At 39.1% G+C, this 18,863-nt stretch overlaps 1 protein-coding gene across 2 annotated transcripts in view; it reads right to left on the bottom strand.

Annotated features, from left to right (window-relative positions):
• PGR (progesterone receptor) overlaps positions 1-18,863 on the bottom strand; it is a 74,235-nt gene that overhangs the window by 15,134 nt on the left and 40,238 nt on the right. For both annotated transcript variants that reach the window (XM_067567902.1, XM_067567895.1), the window contains exons 4-6: positions 12,751-13,056; positions 5,187-5,331; positions 2,693-2,823 (exon numbers count right to left, since the gene is read on the bottom strand). In XM_067567902.1, the coding sequence (XP_067424003.1) occupies positions 2,693-2,823; positions 5,187-5,331; positions 12,751-13,056 (582 nt within the window). The remainder of the gene's footprint in view (positions 1-2,692; positions 2,824-5,186; positions 5,332-12,750; positions 13,057-18,863) is intronic.

The following is an 18,863-nucleotide window of genomic DNA, read 5'->3' as shown; positions in this document are numbered from 1 at the left end:
TCATTGGGCTCAATGGGTAGTAATCAATGGCTCCATGTATAGCTGGCAGCTGGTCACAAGCAGAGTGCCCCAGGGGTCGGTCCTGGGGCCGGTTTTGTTCAACATCTTCATTAATGATCTGGAAGATGGGGTAGATTGCACCCTCAGCAAGTTTGCAGATGATACTAAGCTAGGGGGAGTGGTAGATACCCTGGAAGGTAGGGATAGGATACAGAGTGACCTAGACAAATTGGAGGATTGAGCCAAAAGAAATCTGATGAGGTTCAACAAGGACAAATGCAGAGTCCTGCACTTTGGATGGAAGAATCCCATGCACAGCTACAGATTGGGGACCGGCGAGCTAGGCAGCAATTCTGCAGAAAAGGACCTGGGGGTTACAGTGGATAAGAAGCTGGATATGAATCAGCAGTATGCCCTGGTTGCCAAGAAGGCTAATAGCATATTGGGCTGCATTAGTAGAAGCATTGCCAGCAGATTGAGGGATGTGATTATTCCCCTCTATTCAGCATTGGTGAGATCACATTTGGAGTATTGTGTCCAGTTTTGGGCCCCCCATTACAAAAAGAATGTGGAGAAGTTGGAGAGAGTCCAGTGGAAGGCAACAAAAATGATTAGGGGGCTGGAGCACAAGAGCTATAAGGAGAGGTTGAGGGAACTAGGTTTGTTTAGTCTGCAAAAGAGAAGAATGAGGGGGGATTTGATAGCGGCCTTTAACTACCTGAAAGGGGGTTCCAGGGAGGATGGAGCTAGGCTGTTCTCAATGGTAGTAGATGACAGAACAAGGAGTAATGGTCTCAAATTGCAGTGGGGGAGGTCTCGATTGGAGATTAGGAAAAACTTTTTCACTAGGACGGTGGTGAAGCACTGGAATGGGTTACCTAGGGAAGTGGTGGAATCTCCATCTTTAGAGGTTTTTAAGCTGCGGCTTGACAAAGCCCTGGCTGGGATGACTTAGCTGAGATTAGTCCTGCTTTGGGCAAGAGGTTGGACTGGATGACCTCCTGAGGTCCCTTCCAACTCTAATATTCTATGATTCTAATATAAAAAAAATAAAGAGGCCAAATTCATCCCTAATGCAACTCCATTAAAGCAACTGGATTTATAGCAGGGATGAATTTTGCCAAATGGTTAACTCTAGCTGAATGTTTGTGTCTTAGATTTCTATTTTAAAAATAATTTTAGCATTGATATGGTCTAAATTTAATCTTTGATATTCACATCTCAATGGTGTGAATGGAATGTGGTGTGGGAAAGTGCACAGTTTTGTAAAAGATGGCTCAGATAGCCCACCAGGTCTTTTCCATCTCTTAGTTCTATGCAGCTGTTGTTTAGCAAGACAGACTTTTCAGCAAGGCCGTGTTAACAGGGCAGCAGTAGTTTGGAAACCAATGCTTTCTGTTCAGCAGGAAAAATAAAAAGCCTTCTAAAAATAGAAATTTAGATTTTGCAGAAAAATGCCGAATATAAAGTTGTAGAAAGACAACCATACTGAACTTGTAGTTGTTTTCACTCCCGTAACAGTTTCTGGCAATACAAATGTGGAATGTCCTCTGGATTCTAAACATCTATTAAAAATATACAGTATTCCGTTGCTGAGAAGTTCTTTTTTTTAAAAAAAAGTCTATGCTTATGCAAAAGCTAGTCAAGTTGAACATAGATGTCACACGCTGAGCATAGGAGTCACAAGCAAAGGCATATGAGGAATAAACCTTCAATTAACATTTTTCTCGACACTTGGAAGAACCAAGCAACACGCTACAGGAGTCTATCCTGTCACACCTATTGTAGGTGTAAGGCTTCTGAGGAACTAAGTCTCAAGAATACTTTCAGTAAGAGTTCTGGAAACTGGTTTTGTCCTGTCTATGTTAGCAGCTAAATCACTTTCAGCATTGGATCAGGGAATTAATTACTGACAACTGTGGTTAGTAACAGATTAATTTCTTATTAGTATAGACAGAACCTTAGCAGAGTACTTTACCCACATGTCCACCTACCTGGAAAGTGGAAGACCAATGAGCAAACTGGAACCTAGAAGGGTGTTATGTAGCTGGGATCAGATTAGAGGTGGTGGGCCAAATTTAGTTCTGGAGCAGACAGCTGAAGTCAGTGCACTTGCCCCAATTTTCACCTGGACTAAATTTGCCCATCTTTGTCCAGAAATAATTTGAATAACCATTAATATTAGTAATCTGACATGCTATGTCAGCCATGTCCGTTCTTCCCTGCTTCAATGTCCAAAACATTGACTTGATGTAGGGGTCACGTCCTGTTCTTGTGACCAAACCTGACATTTTCTTATAGAAATATTATTTTGATATTTATCGTTTAGTGATAAATTTCACAGGCTTGCATGGGGCTTTTATCTGTGCTTTGCCATTAAAGTAATTCAGAGTTGCATGACTGAAACCCTGCACAATTGCTCTGAAAATGTACAGTTTAACGTGGCTACCTATCAATTTGTATTCAACATATATCTCATTGATATTTTTTCTACGCAACATAAAGAACCAGTATTTTTTGGATGCCGAGACATTTTTTGCTTAAAGGTACTTCTGTTTTTCGGGGCATACAGCCCTACAATTTTCACGATAAATAACACTGTGTGAAATTTTGCAACATTTCACTGTTTTAATACTTGAGGTACAGAACAAAAAATGTTATAAAGACAAAAAAAAATCAATTTTCTACTTACTTGTGTTGAGCAGTAATAATGATTTCATACAGAGGAACTCCTCTTGACTAACTTGCAGTTTGACAAATTCCTGTGGGATCTGCCACATGGATAGGCACAATGAATAAAACGATGATTCTTTCATCCTCTGTCTTACACCCCAAAAAAAGGTAAAAATAAAAAAGACTCAGCCACTAGTTCTTTGCAGTACATACCTTGTTGTTAAATTAATTACTACATTATTGAAATTAAGAAGAGAGATATATAAAGTAAAACAAATTTCTGAAATGTTTGTGTATATTAGTTTTTACCTTCGTCAAAAACATCATAACTAGACATTTCATTGAAAGTTTAAAGGTAAATTAATTCCCTTCAAGTAGTGTCACTGGTTAGATAGGCATCTTAGACTGATAGGAGATGAATGTCAGGTGAATTTTTTTTTAATTAAAAAACCCAACAATTTAAAAAATGTAAATCAGATATTTTTATTTAAATGTTGCTAGTTCTTTACTTCCTTCCCACTTATAATCTTAAATTGCTAGAGTAGATGTTTTGTGTTTCTTTAATTGGATTCCTAATGGTTAGTGGAATTTCAGATTTTACATATGGATTTTTTAACTAAGAAGCACATTTAAATGGTTATCTATGTTGTAGAAGAGTCACTAATATCTGTACTGTAAGAACAAGAGAAAATGACAAACACAAAACTAATAAACAAAGAGCCTGTGCTATACTTGTAACCAACACGATCTTAAGATATACTGAACTTCTACAAGTCAAAACAGCTGAAATGTTTTGACCAGGCAGTTTGATGTTAATGGAACTTGTGTTCCTAAGCCACTTAGGCCCAGATCTTCAAAGGTATTTAAGCTCCTAAATTCCATTGATTTCAGCAAAAGTTAGATGCCTAAACATTTTTGAGGATGCTTTTGAAAACAAATATAGGCATTTTTGCAAATTTTAGCTTGTTGTATAAAACGTTTACGGTTACTTTGTTAATGGGTTGAAAGACTAAATAAATTTTAACTATTAACTGTGAAACAATTTTATTTTGACACGACAAAGATTTTACAAGGAGAAAATTTTTAAATAAATGTTAGCTTCTGCCGATGGCTTTTATGAGACGTCCCATTAAAATCAATTGGACTAATCATGTGAACAAAGTTAAATAACTGCAGAAATGTTTGCAGGAACAAGGCCCTGATTTTCAATATTTTTTTTTTTTACTTACAGTAGTTTACAGAAATTCAGTTAAGATGTACTGCCAGTAGTAGCATTTAAAAAAACGCAGCATTTGTTAGCTCATTATACACTGAATCTAAAGGTGCAATAGCACAAGTTAGTTTTACAAAGCCTCCACTTGATTTAAGTCAATGAGTTAAATAAAATCATGGGTGAAATTTTGGTTCTACTGAAATCAACATGATTTTTAATATTGACTTCAATGGACACAGGATTTCAAGCCAAGTGATTTAAATGATAATTCCAATCTGTCTGAATGCTCTATTATGAACAAAATGTATATTTTTGTATGACCAAAAGCTTTTTCTCCATGTATGTAGATCAATATTTTATTGTTTTAAATGAAAAATACTTCAAATCTGTTCAGAATCTGAAGCGTTGCACCCTCTTTTAAATGAGTTAAATATATCATTTCTTGTTTATTGGGGAATAATGCTACTGGTTACTTCCAACTCAGTTTCTCCTGTTGAAGCCGTTCTACATAAATATTAAGTCACAGGAGCAGGGGGACAGGAACCTAGGTTTCCCACCTCCTATACCAAATACATGATGTAAAATCAATTGAAATCAATGAGAGTTTTGCCACTGACTTCTGTAGGGCCAAGATTTCACCCTCAGATCTCAATGTATGACCCCTGTGATTGTGTAGCGTTCCACTGATTTCCTGGGTACTCCACATGGGCAAGGGGATCTGTGCACTGGGATCCCGAAGTAGGATTGGGGACTTAGTCCTTAGTTTTATGTTAAGCTGAATCATAAACCTATTTGTTTAATTTTCATCTTGCCTTGTATAGGCTTCTTTTGCAAATTCCAAGGACAAATTATTAAAGAGGGAGGGGAAAAATACATCATGATTGCCCATGAAATACTTCTATGAATCATGATACAAGGCTTTGGGATATTAGCCCTTTGTCCTGAAATTTAAATTCGAACTAATTCAGGTTTAATTTGGTGATAACATAATTCTTTTTTTTTTTTAAACTTTTCCTCACATAAACAAAGCGACCACCAAAACTACTTTGCTTTTGAGTCTACAGATGGCCATGTCAACAGAATATTTTGGACTCTTATGCAATCCTTCCTGAGGTTACTGATCTTTGATATTATGCTTTTTCCTTTTATCTTAATTTTAACCCTGTTTAATGAAACAACAAAATAGAAACATTGAGCAAAATCCTGGCCCCAGTCAAGTCAACAGCAAAATTCCCACTGACTTCAGTGGGGTCAGGATTTCATCTTTTATATTAGTAAATAGCAGTAACTGTCTACTTACTCATTTAGTATCAGATCAGGTGCAAAGTATAGCATCTGACCACTGACATGCTTATATGACCTCCATCCCATTGCAAACACCATTAGACTCATCCAAGAATACTGGATAAGGGTTATCTGATCATCAATATGTAAATTCCGGAATCCTGAAAATCACATGAAGAATTAAAAGAACTCAAATACTACTCTACATAACATTTCACAAAGTAAGGAATTTATATTTATCAAGTGTTCTTGGTGTTGTATGAGACAAGCTATCTATTATTTTTAGAGAAATTTAAATACGCAATATTTTGGTATCTATCTATTCAGTTTCCTTTCATACCTTGTGCATGTCTTAAACAAGATCTCAGAACTAACAGTATCAGATAGAATCCTATTAAACATCCATTGAAAATAAGACTACTATAACAAAAATTGGCATTAACTTTAATTTCTGAACTCTTCTTAGTTTACTCAATGGGACTTTATATTTTTCTTTAAGAGCCTCCAGGATCAGCTAATTAAACAGCGAACATGTACATTTCTAATATTGTAGCAGTTTCCAGTAGCTGGTAGAGTTCAGTTGACAATTCATATGTATCTAATTTTATAGGAAAATTTAGCAGCATTTCTTAAGTAGTAGAGACTGATCACCAGGTGGCTTATGATATTTGAATTATCACCAGTCATTTGGCTAGACTAGCTAACCTCTCCCAAATGTTTATGCCAAGCCCCAGATGATTCCCCTTCTTGGTTTTGATCCTGAAAGGATTAAATCAAATATAATTTTACAAGTTATGAGTGACTATTTACTTTAGGAAACAGCAAAGCTCATTATTTACTTCTAACAAAAATGGGACAATTTACATTGCGCGTTACCATAACCAATCAAACCATCTTCATGTGCAGAAGGAATAGCAAATATGGCAGGAAACCAGCTTGGCTAAACAGAGAAATCTTCAGTGAGCTTAAATACAAAAAGGAAGCTTACAAGAAGTGGAAGCTTGGACAGATTACTAGGAAGGAGTATAAAAATACTGCTTGAGCATGCAGGAGTGAAATCAGGAAGGTCAAAGCACAATTGGAGTTGTAACGACCAAGGGGCATGAAGGGTAACAAGAAGGGTTTTTACAGATATGTTAGCACCAAGAAGAAGGTCAGGGAAAATGTAGGCCTCTTACGGAATGGGGGAGTCAACCTAGTGACAGATGATGTAGAAAACGCTGAAGTACTCAATTATTGTTTTTGTCTCTGTCCTCACAGACAAGGCTACTCCCAGACTACTGCACTGGGCAGTACAGAATGGGGAGGAGGTGAGTAGCCCTCAGTGGTGAAAGATCAGGTTCAGGACTATTTAGAAAGTTGGACATGCACAAGTCCATGGGGCCCAATGCAATGCATCTGAGGGTGCTGCTGGAGTTGGCTGATGTGATTGCAGAGCAATAGGCCATTATCTTTAAAAACTTGTGGCGATAGGGAGAGGACCTGGATGATTAGAAAAAGGCAAATATAGTGCCCACCTTTAAGAAAGGGAAGAAAGAGGAGCTGGAAATGATTGGGAACAGTCAGCATGGATTCACCAAGGACAAGTCATGTCTGACAAACCTGACTGCCTTCTATCATGAGATGATTGGCTCTGTGGGTGTGGGGAAAGTGGTGGAAATGATATACCTTGACTTTAGCAAAGCTTTTGACATGGTCTCATACAGTATTCTTGCCAGCAAGTTACAGAAGTATGGGTTAGATGAATGGACTATAAGGTGGATATAAAGCTGGCTAGATCATCGGATTTAATGGGTAGTGATAAATGGCTCGATGTCTATTTGGCAGCTGGTATCAAGCGGAGTGCCCCAGGAGTTGGTCCTGGGACCGGTTTTGTTCAACATCTTCATTAATGATCTGGAGGATAGGGTAGATGGCACCTCAGCAAGTTTGTGGATGACACTAATCTGGGGGGGGGAGGTGATAGATACGCTGGCAGGTAGGAATATGATACAGAGTGACTGAGACAAATTGGAGGATTGGGCCAAAAGAAATCTGATGAAGTTCAACAAGGACGAGTGCAGAGTCCTGCACTTAGGACGAAAGAATCCCATGCACTGTTACAGACTGGGGACCAACTGGCAAGGCAGCAGTTCTGCAGAAAAGGACCGGTGGATTACAGTGGACAAGAAGGTGGATATGAGTGAAAAAGTGTGCCCTTGTTGCCAAGAAGGCTAGCGGCATATGGGGCTGCGTTAGTAGGAGCATTGCCAGTAGAGAAATGATTATTCCCTTCTATTCGGCATTGGTGAGGCCACATTTAGATAACTGTGTCCAGTTTTGGGTCCCCCACTACAGAAGGGATGTGGACAAATTGGAGAAAGTCCAGCGGAGGGCAATGAAAATGATTAGGGGGCTAGAGGAGAGACTGAGGGAACTGGACTTGTTTAGTCTGCAGAAGAAAAGAGTGAGGGGGGATTTGAAAGTCGCCTTCAACTACCTGAAGGGGGTTCCAGGGAGGATGGAGCTAGGTGTTCTCAGTGGTGGCAGATGACAGAATAAGGAGCAATGGTCTGAAGTTGCAGTGGAGGAGGTCTAGTTTGGATATTAGGAAAATCTTTTTCACTAGAAAGGTTGTGATGCACTGGAATGGGTTAGTTAGGAAGATGGTGGAATCGCCATCCTTAGAAGTTTAAGGCCAGGCTTGACAAAGCCCTAGCTGGGATGATTTAGTTGGGGATGGTCCTGCTTTGAGCAGGGGATTGGACTAGATGACCTCTTGAGGTCCCTTCTATGCCTAATCTTCTAGGATTATATGATTAACAATTTCTTGGGCTCCTTAATCTAAATAAGAGGAGCAGTTGTTATAAATAATTCTTATTTCTTATATAGCCCTTCTCATCAGTAGATCTCAAAGTGCTTTTCAAAAGGAGGTCATTATCATTATCCCCATTTTATAGATGGGGAAACTGAGAAACAAGGAGGTAAAGTGACTGGCCTAAAGTCACCCAGTAAACATCCATCTGCACATGTTCTTGTTCCATCAAATAAATTGAAAGTATTTACCTCTTTTATTTTTCAAAAGGGATAAACCATTTGGTACACCATTAATTTAAACCAGACCTTATGTTTCAAAAATCTCCTTTCAGTAATGTTTCCCTGTCACTGGATTTTATTTACCCAGATGAGGTTATTTCAGAAAGAGGAGTGCAATTCTTAATTATTGATAACTCTTCAAAATTAAACATGAAAACTTCCTTATTTCCAGATAACCAAACTCCAGTCAACTTCTTTCCAAAATAATCTGCAATGATTTTAAGAGCAGTTTTTGTTATACTAAAAATGTAAAATGAGGCATGATTCTTTTATGGAAGTATTAGTAAGTCCTTTTAATTCTTTCATTGGTCTTCGCTGAAATCTGTTGCAAAGGACAGATTTTAAGATAATTTCAGAACCATTTTCTGATGGAGTTTTCAAAGGGCAGTTAGGGGTCGTTCTCTCTAGATTCTTATATTGCATCCATCACTTTGGTACAAGAGCACTACAGAGTAAGATTTTTGTGTGTTGGGTACACAAACAAAAGATAAAAGCCAGGCCTTCTGTTTCTCATTTGACTCCAACTAGTCGATGATGGACATTCTTTGCATTATCTTGATATTTCCTTTTGTCCTTTTAGCCATTTGGTGTTTGTGTTGCCTAGGTTGTGCCATCACATTACACTTCCACAGTCACATGCCATGTTAACTTTGACATTTCTTGACTACTAACTGATTCATTTTGTACCTTTCACTTAATAATATAGATTTTTGTATGAAATAGTAAAAGTTTGTGTTTGGACCAGTCAGTAGGTGAGTGAGTCATTTGTTTAAACAAAGAAGAGAACACCAACATCAAATTCTCACTTATGACAGTGATTGGCTAATCTTTGTGCATACATGGTAATAATCCCGCAAACTTTCATAGTGCAAACTTTCATATAGGACCTGGAAGCTCAAAACTTCACTCTGCATATAATTTACACCAATATTTCCATCAACACTGGATTTGGCCCACTATCTTTAACAGTTCAGTAAATGTGAGTTCCTATACTTATCGTCAGCTAAGGCACTTTTGTTTGACAAATTAATAAATTTTCAGCACAGGGTGTGGGTCACTGCCTGTACAATCCTCATTCAACTCTTCATTGCAGCATTCTGCAACAGCATCTTTATTTTGTGAAAGCTGGATAAATGTAATTTATGCAAATCATGGGGCTGTTACTTGGAGTTACTTACTGCCCCATGTACCAAGTAGGTTCAGCGGTGTGTCACATTATTGGCTCTGTTTTGACTTCTCATGCCATATACAGTGTTTTACATAATATAGGAAGTACTTACATGATGAAATGGCAGCTCATCTTTGTATTATATTTAAGGAATAGGAAAACATTACAACATGTCACAATAAGATCAATATCACCAAAAAAAAAAATGTTTCCTCACTAATGTGAACCAAAGTATACTGTATTTTTATATACGTTAAATGAAAAAGGGTTATTAAAGTTTCTCTCATTCAAATTTCATCAATTTTATATCCTTCAATTTACAACTAGGTTTGCAACTATATTAATTTAGTAAAGTAGACGAACATGTCCAAACTACAGGAATGAAAATAGCAAAAATGGAAGAAATGTCCTAAATGGGTAATTTTCATATTCTCCACTCCAGCTTTTTTCATTCCTTAGAAAAATTTGATGAGAATGGCATAGCTTTAAGTAGCACAATTGGCCCTGCGGTCACAGGGCCACTTCAGTTCCAATGACAGTGAGAAGAATTGTTTCTATTTTTCTTTTCTTTCCTGCTCTCCCTATTTCATTTAGTTTTCTTTAGTATTAGTCAGAAAGTCATTTATTCCACAGAACATTATCTAAGTTTGTCTTTTCTTGTCATCTGTTTTTACTGGAGTCATGATAAGAAAATATCCAATAAAAACTCTTTATTAATGTTTGAAGTTTCCCTATGTCTGTTTAATAGCATTTCAGAATAATGCTGGGTTAAATTATCTTTTTCACCACATATGCCTTTTAGGTCTGGGAGTGAATAATTCGTTAAGGGCCCAATCCAAAGCAGACGGATGCCATTGGAAGGGCTCCCCCTGATTTGAGTTGGTATTGTTGGATCAGGTCTTAAGACTTATCTGTTTTAAGACAAGTGGCGATATTTATACTACAGATGTTTTTACAGAACTAAAGGAAATTTCGGGGTGTGTGAGGACAGTGAAGGGATGATTGATCTAAAGCTGGTTATAATTACCTTAGCACAGATCAATTATATACTGTATCCCTTTCCCCTGCTCCTGAGAATATCTTTTAATGTTAGCAACAAAATATGTGCAGGAACTAGCTCACTGAAGTATCGAAAATAGGTTTTTAAAAGTTGGCATATTCAAATTATGCAACAGCAGTTTTTACAGCCACAGTCTACAGGTAGAGAATGTTTCTTTTGTATAATACTTAAAGTGTGCACAACCCATAAAGATTTAAATGACCAGATATGTCAAATGATAACAGAAGGTATAAGAAAGTTCAGGAGATCAAGATCCAGGAAGTTGATGCTAGTATGGGAGTGTTCCAGAGACAGTTTAATGGATGAGTGGTGGTTGTTGAAGTTGTGGTGGAAATCTGTGAGGGAGGTTAAGCTGTCCAGAGGATGAAAATATCATTGATATATCTCAGGAATATCATTGGTTTTGTGGTGCATTTGTCCAGAAATTCTTCTTCAAGGTGGCCCATGAAGAGGTTGGCATATTGAGGAGACATCCTAGTAATCATGGCTGTTCCCATGGTTTGGGCAAAGTGTTTGTTGTTGAATGTAAAATTATTATGGATGAGGATGCAATAGATGAGTTGAGCCATGTGTTTGGGGTGGAATCTGCAGGCTGTCCATTGTCTTTTATTTGAGGCAGGCAGTTATGCCGTCATTGTGAGGGGTGTTGGTGTACAGGGAAGTGGCACCCATGTTGGTGAGGAGGAAGGTTGTTCATATTGTGAAGTTTGTGGAGGAAGCCAGTTGTGTCATGGAGGAAGCTGGGCCTTTGTATTGTGAGTGGTTTGAGGTTAGTGTCTATGAGTCTCGATTTTCCTTCAGTAAGAGTGCTGTGGCCAGATATGATGGGTCTGTCTGTGGGTGCACACTTTCCATAAAGCAATCACTCTATATCTGACCTATAGGGTCTCATCTTCAAACGAAACCTGAGTAACACTTTCAAAAGATGAGCCTGGGAGTTTAAATTCATTACTCTGCTAGACACTAAAAATCATGAACTGAACAGCGACACTGCATTTATGGTTCATTACAACAATCTGTGACCCACCAATTCCCCTCTTTTTAGTCCTATGACTGTAGAGGTGTTACCAGGCCAATCTACCTTGAATGGTCCCTTATAATATGTGCTAACTACTTATGCTAAACAATTTGTTCCATCTTGCATTTAGCTGTGATGCTTGAAGAACCTTTTCCCTGACCTGAAAAAGAGCTCTGTAGTGCTCAAAAACTAGTCTCTCACTGTCAGAAGTTTGGCCAATAAAAGATATTAACTCACACACCTTGTCTCTCTAATATCTGAGGACTGACATGGTATATTGCATAAAACACTGAAATTATTTTTCATTTAAAGAAGCTTCAAAAACAGTTGTGGCTTTTTTAAAGGAACCCAATTTCTGAAGAAGGTACAATTTGTACATTTGTTTAACTTGTACTATTCCATTAGTCACTGGATCCTTCCATATTCAGTGATCCTGGAATACAGTAGAACCAGAGTTATGAACACCAGAGTTATGAACTGACCAGTCAACCACACACCTCGTTTGGAATTTGAAGTATGCAATCAGGCAGCAGCAGAGACCAAACAAAAACCCCCGTGAATACAGTACAGTATCGTGTTAAACTTAAAAGTACTAAAAAAAATAAAAGGAAAGTAGCATTTTTCTTCTGCATTGTCCATTTTCTTCTTTATTAAGTCAATGTTCAATTGTATACTTTTGAAAGAACAACCATAATGTTTTAAATAAAGTTATGAACATTTCAGAGTTATGAACTCCACTGCTGAGGTGTTCGTAACTCTGAGATTCTATTGTATTCGTCTAAATCTCTTTAAACTTAATATTTCTTTAGTCTTACAACACCAAATTGTGTTGATCTCTGTTTTCCGATGTTATTTTTTAACTCATCCTGATTATAATATGATAACAGACTTTTATTGTACGTTTTAAATATTTCTACATCTAAAATATATAAAGTAAAGTATGCTTTTAGAACATGTCTACTCATTTAGAGATATTCCTTTAAGAAGGCTCTACTGTCTGATTAAAATATATCTCTGGTACAATTTTATACTCTTTTGGTGAATTGGTAGTGTTATCCTTTTACAAATTTATTTCTTTATTATGTATTGAATTAAATTCCTTTATTAAGGATTCAATTATTGTACATTTGATTTATTATGTATTATATTTCTGTATATACCTTATTTTAGTGCACAGCCAATGCACAGACTAAATACTCTTTAGAGAATTAGTTTGATGACATATTCTTGCATAACTATATATAGAAAGATGTTATTACCTGGTAGTGATTTAGACCATTTGACTACACAAAGGAGTTGCCTCTCGCATAACTGATTCAAACTTGTCAGCAAAGCACTTGGGGTTTCAGGTTGTGTGTTGTCATAACCTGCATAGACCACTTCCGGCTCAATGCCCTGCAAGATGCTGATCAGTGGGGGAACAAACTGTATATCTTGATTTGGCGAAAAGGATAGCCTCTGCGTTAGAGCTTGGCTTTCATCTGGAAGGGCCGATGGCTGCTGGAGTGCAACAATATCTAGTGTCCTCACAACTTTGACTTTGTTAAACTTTTTAAACTTTCGACCTAGGGGGAAAAAAAGTGTAATGACACATCAAAAGAGCAGACTCCCACAAAGCAGATTAGTTCATCTAGTATCTCTTAGATTACACTTTTAACCTTGGATTATTTTTTTCTTTTTCTTTTGTTTTCTTTTACAACTCCAAGTTACATATAATTCAAAAACCTTGTAGAAAATTCTTAAAGTTTTGTTCCAGTGGAGGAAGAAATGGAAAGAAAATATACTCATTAACTTTCCATCATGTATCCTGTTACCGCAACCTGATGAAGTATTTCCTGGTCCGGTTCCTGCTGTCCTATCACATGCTGATGGCTGAACCAATTGGTTTTGCAATTCAATTTCTGCTGAATGTAAATCAAGTATACTGTTTACATTGTTTTACTCTACCCTCAGAAAAAAAATGCAAACAGTTCCCTGTTACAAATAGCAATTCCTTGTTTCCCATTTCCATGCATAGAAGACTTCTGATTTGTCTGACTTCCACTCCTAACTGACGTAGTCCTGATGCTAAGACAGAAGGAGTATGAGAATAAAACTCTGCAGACATGGAGAAGATGGGCAGGTAGTGTGACTATACAGAGACAACACCCAGAAAAGAATTTCAATTATTAATGAATAACTTTTCTTTCTCCTTTTACACATTTCCAGTTGTGTACAATGCCCGGAAGGTGGACTGTCGTGGGGCTGGTAGGCCCTGTCATGTGTGTCGGGTCACTTACGCTGGGAAAGTGGGAAAAAGCCATTTGGTCAAGTCCACTCCATCAGGCTCTCTTCCAGGATGAGGCAGCAGGGCAGTCCAAGTCACTGGGGCCACCCTTTTCTTCAGGGTAGTGTGGCCTAATAGCCAGAGTCAGTAAGCAGCCCTCTAATCAGAGCAGTGAGGCCTAGTAGCCAGACTCAATAAAACAGTTCTCTAATCAGGACACCGTGGCTCAATGGTCAAAGTCAGTAAGGCAGCCCTGTAATCAGGGTGGCACGGCCCAATGGCCAAGGACAGTAAAGCGGCCCCTTAGTCAGGGCAGCGGGGCCCAGTAGCCAGAGTCAGTAAGGTGGCTCTGTAATCAGGGCAGCATTGCCTAATGGCCAGAGTCAGCAAAGCACCCCCCTAGTTGGGGCTGTGGGGCCTAATGGCCCATTGGGGTAGTGGGGCGCAACCTATGGGGGTATGGCACCTGGGGTAGGGGGGCTCAGCTGCTCCCTCCTCCTCCGAGCCCTAGCCCAGGGCTCTGTCAGATGGGGGTAGGGGTTCCACTCCATACGTCAGCGGGGGTCCTCCCGAAACACTGAGTGGTGACCTGATTCATTCAAGCTCCCTGGGCTACTTCCTGGTGATTCTCTGGGGTCCCCAGTCAGTGCGGCTCCTCGCAGCCCGGTCTCTCCTTGGGGCTTGGCTTGTGGCTTAGGATCTGTCTGAGGTTTGTCCTGGCTTGGTTCTGGGGTTGGCATCTGCAGTGACTCCCTGGAGAGAGCCAGTGGTCCACGTCCTTCCTGGTCAGCAGCCAGCCCCAACTGAGCTGGGTTGCTGCCTTTTATATCCCGCTCGCATGCTGAGCATTCCCAGTAAAGGTGGAGGGGCGTGGTCTCTTCAGCCTGCAGTGAGTCCTTAACCCTCTCTAGGCCAGAATGGGGCTGGTATGCCTATCACATGGACCTATGAGTACTTTTTAATCAAAAATTGCAGAATCGCTCTCCCAAAGTAAGCATCAGATCTAGCTGTTAAGTGAGGAAAGCTGTGCAGACTAAACATATGTACAGAAGTCCACTATGGAGGCTGTGATTCTGTTTGGATTAGGGGGACTATTTAGGATATTATTTAACATCAATTCATATGAGATATGCCATGTCAGGTATTGTTAGAAAGGTTATAACTTGCTAAGTATGATGACATTGGATTCATAGACTCATAGACTTTAAGGCCAAAAAGGATCAATATGATCATCTAGTCTGACCTCCTGCACAACGCAGGTCACAGAACCTCACCCATTCACTCTTATAATAGACACCTAATTTATGATTTAGTTACTGAAGTCCTCATATCATGGTTTAAAGACTTCAAGGTACAAAGAATCCACTAGCAAGTGACCATGCCCCATGCTATGGAAAAAGGTGAAAACCCACTGGGCCTCTACCCTGGGAGAAAATTCCTTCCCGACCCCAAATATGGCAATCAGCTAAACCTTGAGCATGTGAGCAAGACTCACCAGCCAGACACGCAAGAAAGAATTCTCTCCAGTAACTCAGAACCCACCGCATCAAACGTCCCATCACAGGCCACTGGGCATATTTACCACTAGTAGTCAAACAACAGTTAATTGCCAAATTAGGCTGTCCCATCATACCATCCCCTCCATAAACTTATCAAGTTCAGTTTTGAAGCCAGTTAGGTTTTTTGCTCCCACTACTGCCCTTTGAAAGCTGTTACAGAACTTCACTTCTCTGATGGTTAGAAACCTACGTCTAATTTCAAGGCTAAACTTCCTGATGGCCAGTTTATATCCATTTATTCTTGTGTTCACATTGGCGCTGAACTTAAATAATTCCTCTCCCTCCCTGGTATTTATCTCTCTGATGTATTTATAGAGAGCAATCATATCATCCCTCAACCTTCTTTTGGTTAACCTAAACAAGCAAAGCTCTTTTAAGTCTCCTCTCATAAGGCAGGTTTTCCATTCCACAGATCATCTTAGTAGCCCTTCTCTGCACCTGTTCCAGTTTGAATTCATCTTTCTTAAACAGGGGGGACCAGAGCTGCACACAATATTCCAGATGAGGTCTCACCAGTGCCTTCTATAATAGTACTAACACCTCCCTATCTCTACTGGAAATACCTCGACCTATGCATCTTAGGACTGCATTTGCTTTTTTCACAGCCACATTACATTGGCAGCTCATAGTCATACTATGATCAGTCAATACACCCAGGTCCTTCTCCTCCTCTGTCACTTCCAACTGATGCGTCCCCAGTTTATAACAAAAATTCTTGTTATTAGTCCCTAAATGCATGACTGTGCACTTTCCACTATTAAATTTCATCCTTTTTCTATTACTCCACTTTACAAGGTCATCCAGATTTTCTTGTATAATATCCTGATCCTTCTCTGTATTAACAGCATCTCCCAACTTTGTGTCATCTGCAAACTTCATTAGCACACCCCCACTTTTTCTGTCAGGTCAGTAATAAAAAGGTTAAATAAGACTGGTCCCAAGACCAATCCCTAAGGAACTCCACTAGTAACCTCCTTCTAGCCTGATAGTTCACCTTTCAGTATGACCCAGTGTAGCCTCCCCTTTAACCAGTTCCTTATCCACCTTTCAATTTTCATAGCAATCTCCATCTTTTCCAATTTAACTAATAATTCCCATGTGGAACCGTATCAAATGCCTTACTGAAATCTAGGTAAATTAGATCCACTGCATTCCCTTTGTCTAAAAAGTCCGTTACTTTGTCAAAAAAGGGTATCAGGTTGGTCTGGCACAATCTAACTTTTGTAAATCCATGTTGTATTTTATCCCAATTACCATTAACCTCGATGTCCTTAACTACTTTCTGTTTCAAAATTTATTCTAAGACCTTGCATAATACTGAGGTCAAATTAAGAGGCCTGTAGTTACCCAGATCACTTTTTTTTTCCTTTCTTAAAAATAGGAAATATGTTAGCAATTCTCCAGTCATATGGTACAACACCTGAGTATACAGGTTCATTAAAAATCCTTGCTAATGGGCTTGGAATTTCATGTGCCAGTTAATTTAATATTCTTGTATGGAGATTATCCAGGCCCCCCAATTTAGTTCCATTAAGCTGTTCAAATTTGGCTTCTGCCTCAGATGTGGTATTTTCTACCTCCATATCCTCATTCCTGCTAGCTATCCCCAAGTTCTTCATTAGCCTCATTAAAAATGGAGGCAAAGTATTTGTTTAGCTATTGTGCTATGCTTAGATTATTCTTAATCTCCACACCATCCTCAGTGCTTAGCGGTCCCACTTCTTTCTTGGTTTTCTTCTTATTTATATAGCTATAGAACCTTTTACTATTGGCATTAATTCCCTTTGCAAACTCTACTTGGCTTTTGGCATATCTCACTTTATCCCTACATGTTCTGACCTCCAAAAGGTAGCTTTCTTTGTTGATTCCTCCCACCTTCCACTCACCTGTCTAAGGTGCTTGCTCATCCAGCTTGGTCTACAACTCTTGCCTATGAATTTTTTCCCTTTCCTTGGGATGCAGGCTTCAGATAGTTCCTGCAACTTTGACTTGAAGTAATTCCAAGACTCCTGTGCCTTTAGATCCATGAGTTCTTCAGTCCAGTCCACTTCCCTAACTAATTTTCTTAATTTTTTTAAGTTAGCCCTTTTGAGGTCAAAGACACTAATCACAAATCTATTTTTGCTTATCCTTCCATTTAGTTTGAACGGAATTAGATCATGGTCGCTTGAACCAAGGTTGTCCCCTACAACCAATTCTATGAGGTCCTCATTACTCACCAATACCAAATCTAAAATAGCATCCTCTCTTGTTGGTTCAGTAACTATTTGGTGAAGGAATCTGTCAGCTATCACATCCAGGAAAATCTGGATCCAGGAAAATCTGGATGTATTTCAACTTGTGCTCTGTTTCTGGGCAACACTCCAGACAGAATGGCAGCAGCAATAAGCCTGCTTAATGGCCCATTGAGGAAACTCACATGTACAATGAGCCCAGGGAGAGAAACCAGGGCTACACTTTTATGAGTCACCAGGACTTGCCCAGGTAATATTGGACTCCATCATGTTTCTGTAAATTTCCACAAGCATCATGGCAAAGGGACATAAAAGACAGCTCCTCTATCCCATGTGGTCTTCATTCCTGCTTCCTACCTCTGGGACAACTCATCTGCAACTGGAGCTGTGAAACAAAGTACTGAGACCCATCCAGGTACTGGATGTACACCAGAGGGACTACACAAGCCCGCAAACTCCACAATTCTACTGAGAAATCTGATATGTATGGACTTTAAAGTCATTTGTATTTATCTGATTGCTTTGACCAATCTTATTATTTGTTTCTTTCCTTTTATAATAAACCTTTAGTTTTAGTTACTAAAGGATTGGCTGGCAGCGTGGTATTTTGGGTAAGATCCAAATTTATATTGATCTGGCAATGTGGCTGACCCTTTGGGGTCAGGAGAACTTTTTGGTAAAGCGAATAGCATTTTAGTAATTTATCTCTTTACTGGACCTAGTGGCTGATTGGGAGCCTGAGACTGAAATGCAGTAAGGGGGCTGTGTAGCTTCTTAATAAGTAGTGTAGGAGATCAGAAGCACTGTTTGTGACTGGTTGGTGAATTTACTGCACTGTTAGCCACCAGTTTGGGAGAATCTGCTCTCCTTTTGTAGCCTGCCTTGACCTGAGCATTTTCAGGTGGCTATCCTAAGTACAGATGGGTCACAGAGGCATACCATCCAATCCACCTTAGCCCTAATAAAGAGAGCTTTTAGATGCATAAATATTGTCACCCTAGCTAACATATACACATTAATTCACATGCATTCACCTTACAAAAATCCTATGTGAGTTCTTATGTACCTCAATCCTATCCAGATAAAAACTCGAAGCTTTAATTTCTCTTGGGTGAGAATAAATCCCACCCCCACATGCACCCCTTCCCCCAAGTTAATGGTCAAGTTCAGGTGAAACTCAGACAACACTTTTGATATGAATTTGGGGAGAGGACTCAGGACAAAAGTAAAGGGAGGATCAGCCAGTAAAGTAAGCAACTCCCTCTTTCTGAACACATCATGTTACAACAATCTCCAAACCTTCTGCCACAGCT

Source organism: Emydura macquarii, unplaced genomic scaffold, assembly GCF_026122565.2.
Source record: "Emydura macquarii macquarii isolate MOO-44397 ecotype Brisbane River unplaced genomic scaffold, CSIRO-AGI_Emac_v2 contig_318, whole genome shotgun sequence".
NCBI classification, from domain to species: Eukaryota; Metazoa; Chordata; order Testudines; family Chelidae; genus Emydura; species Emydura macquarii.
The sequence above is the reverse complement of the archived record's forward strand: the minus strand, read 5'-3'. Positions and strand labels throughout refer to the sequence as shown.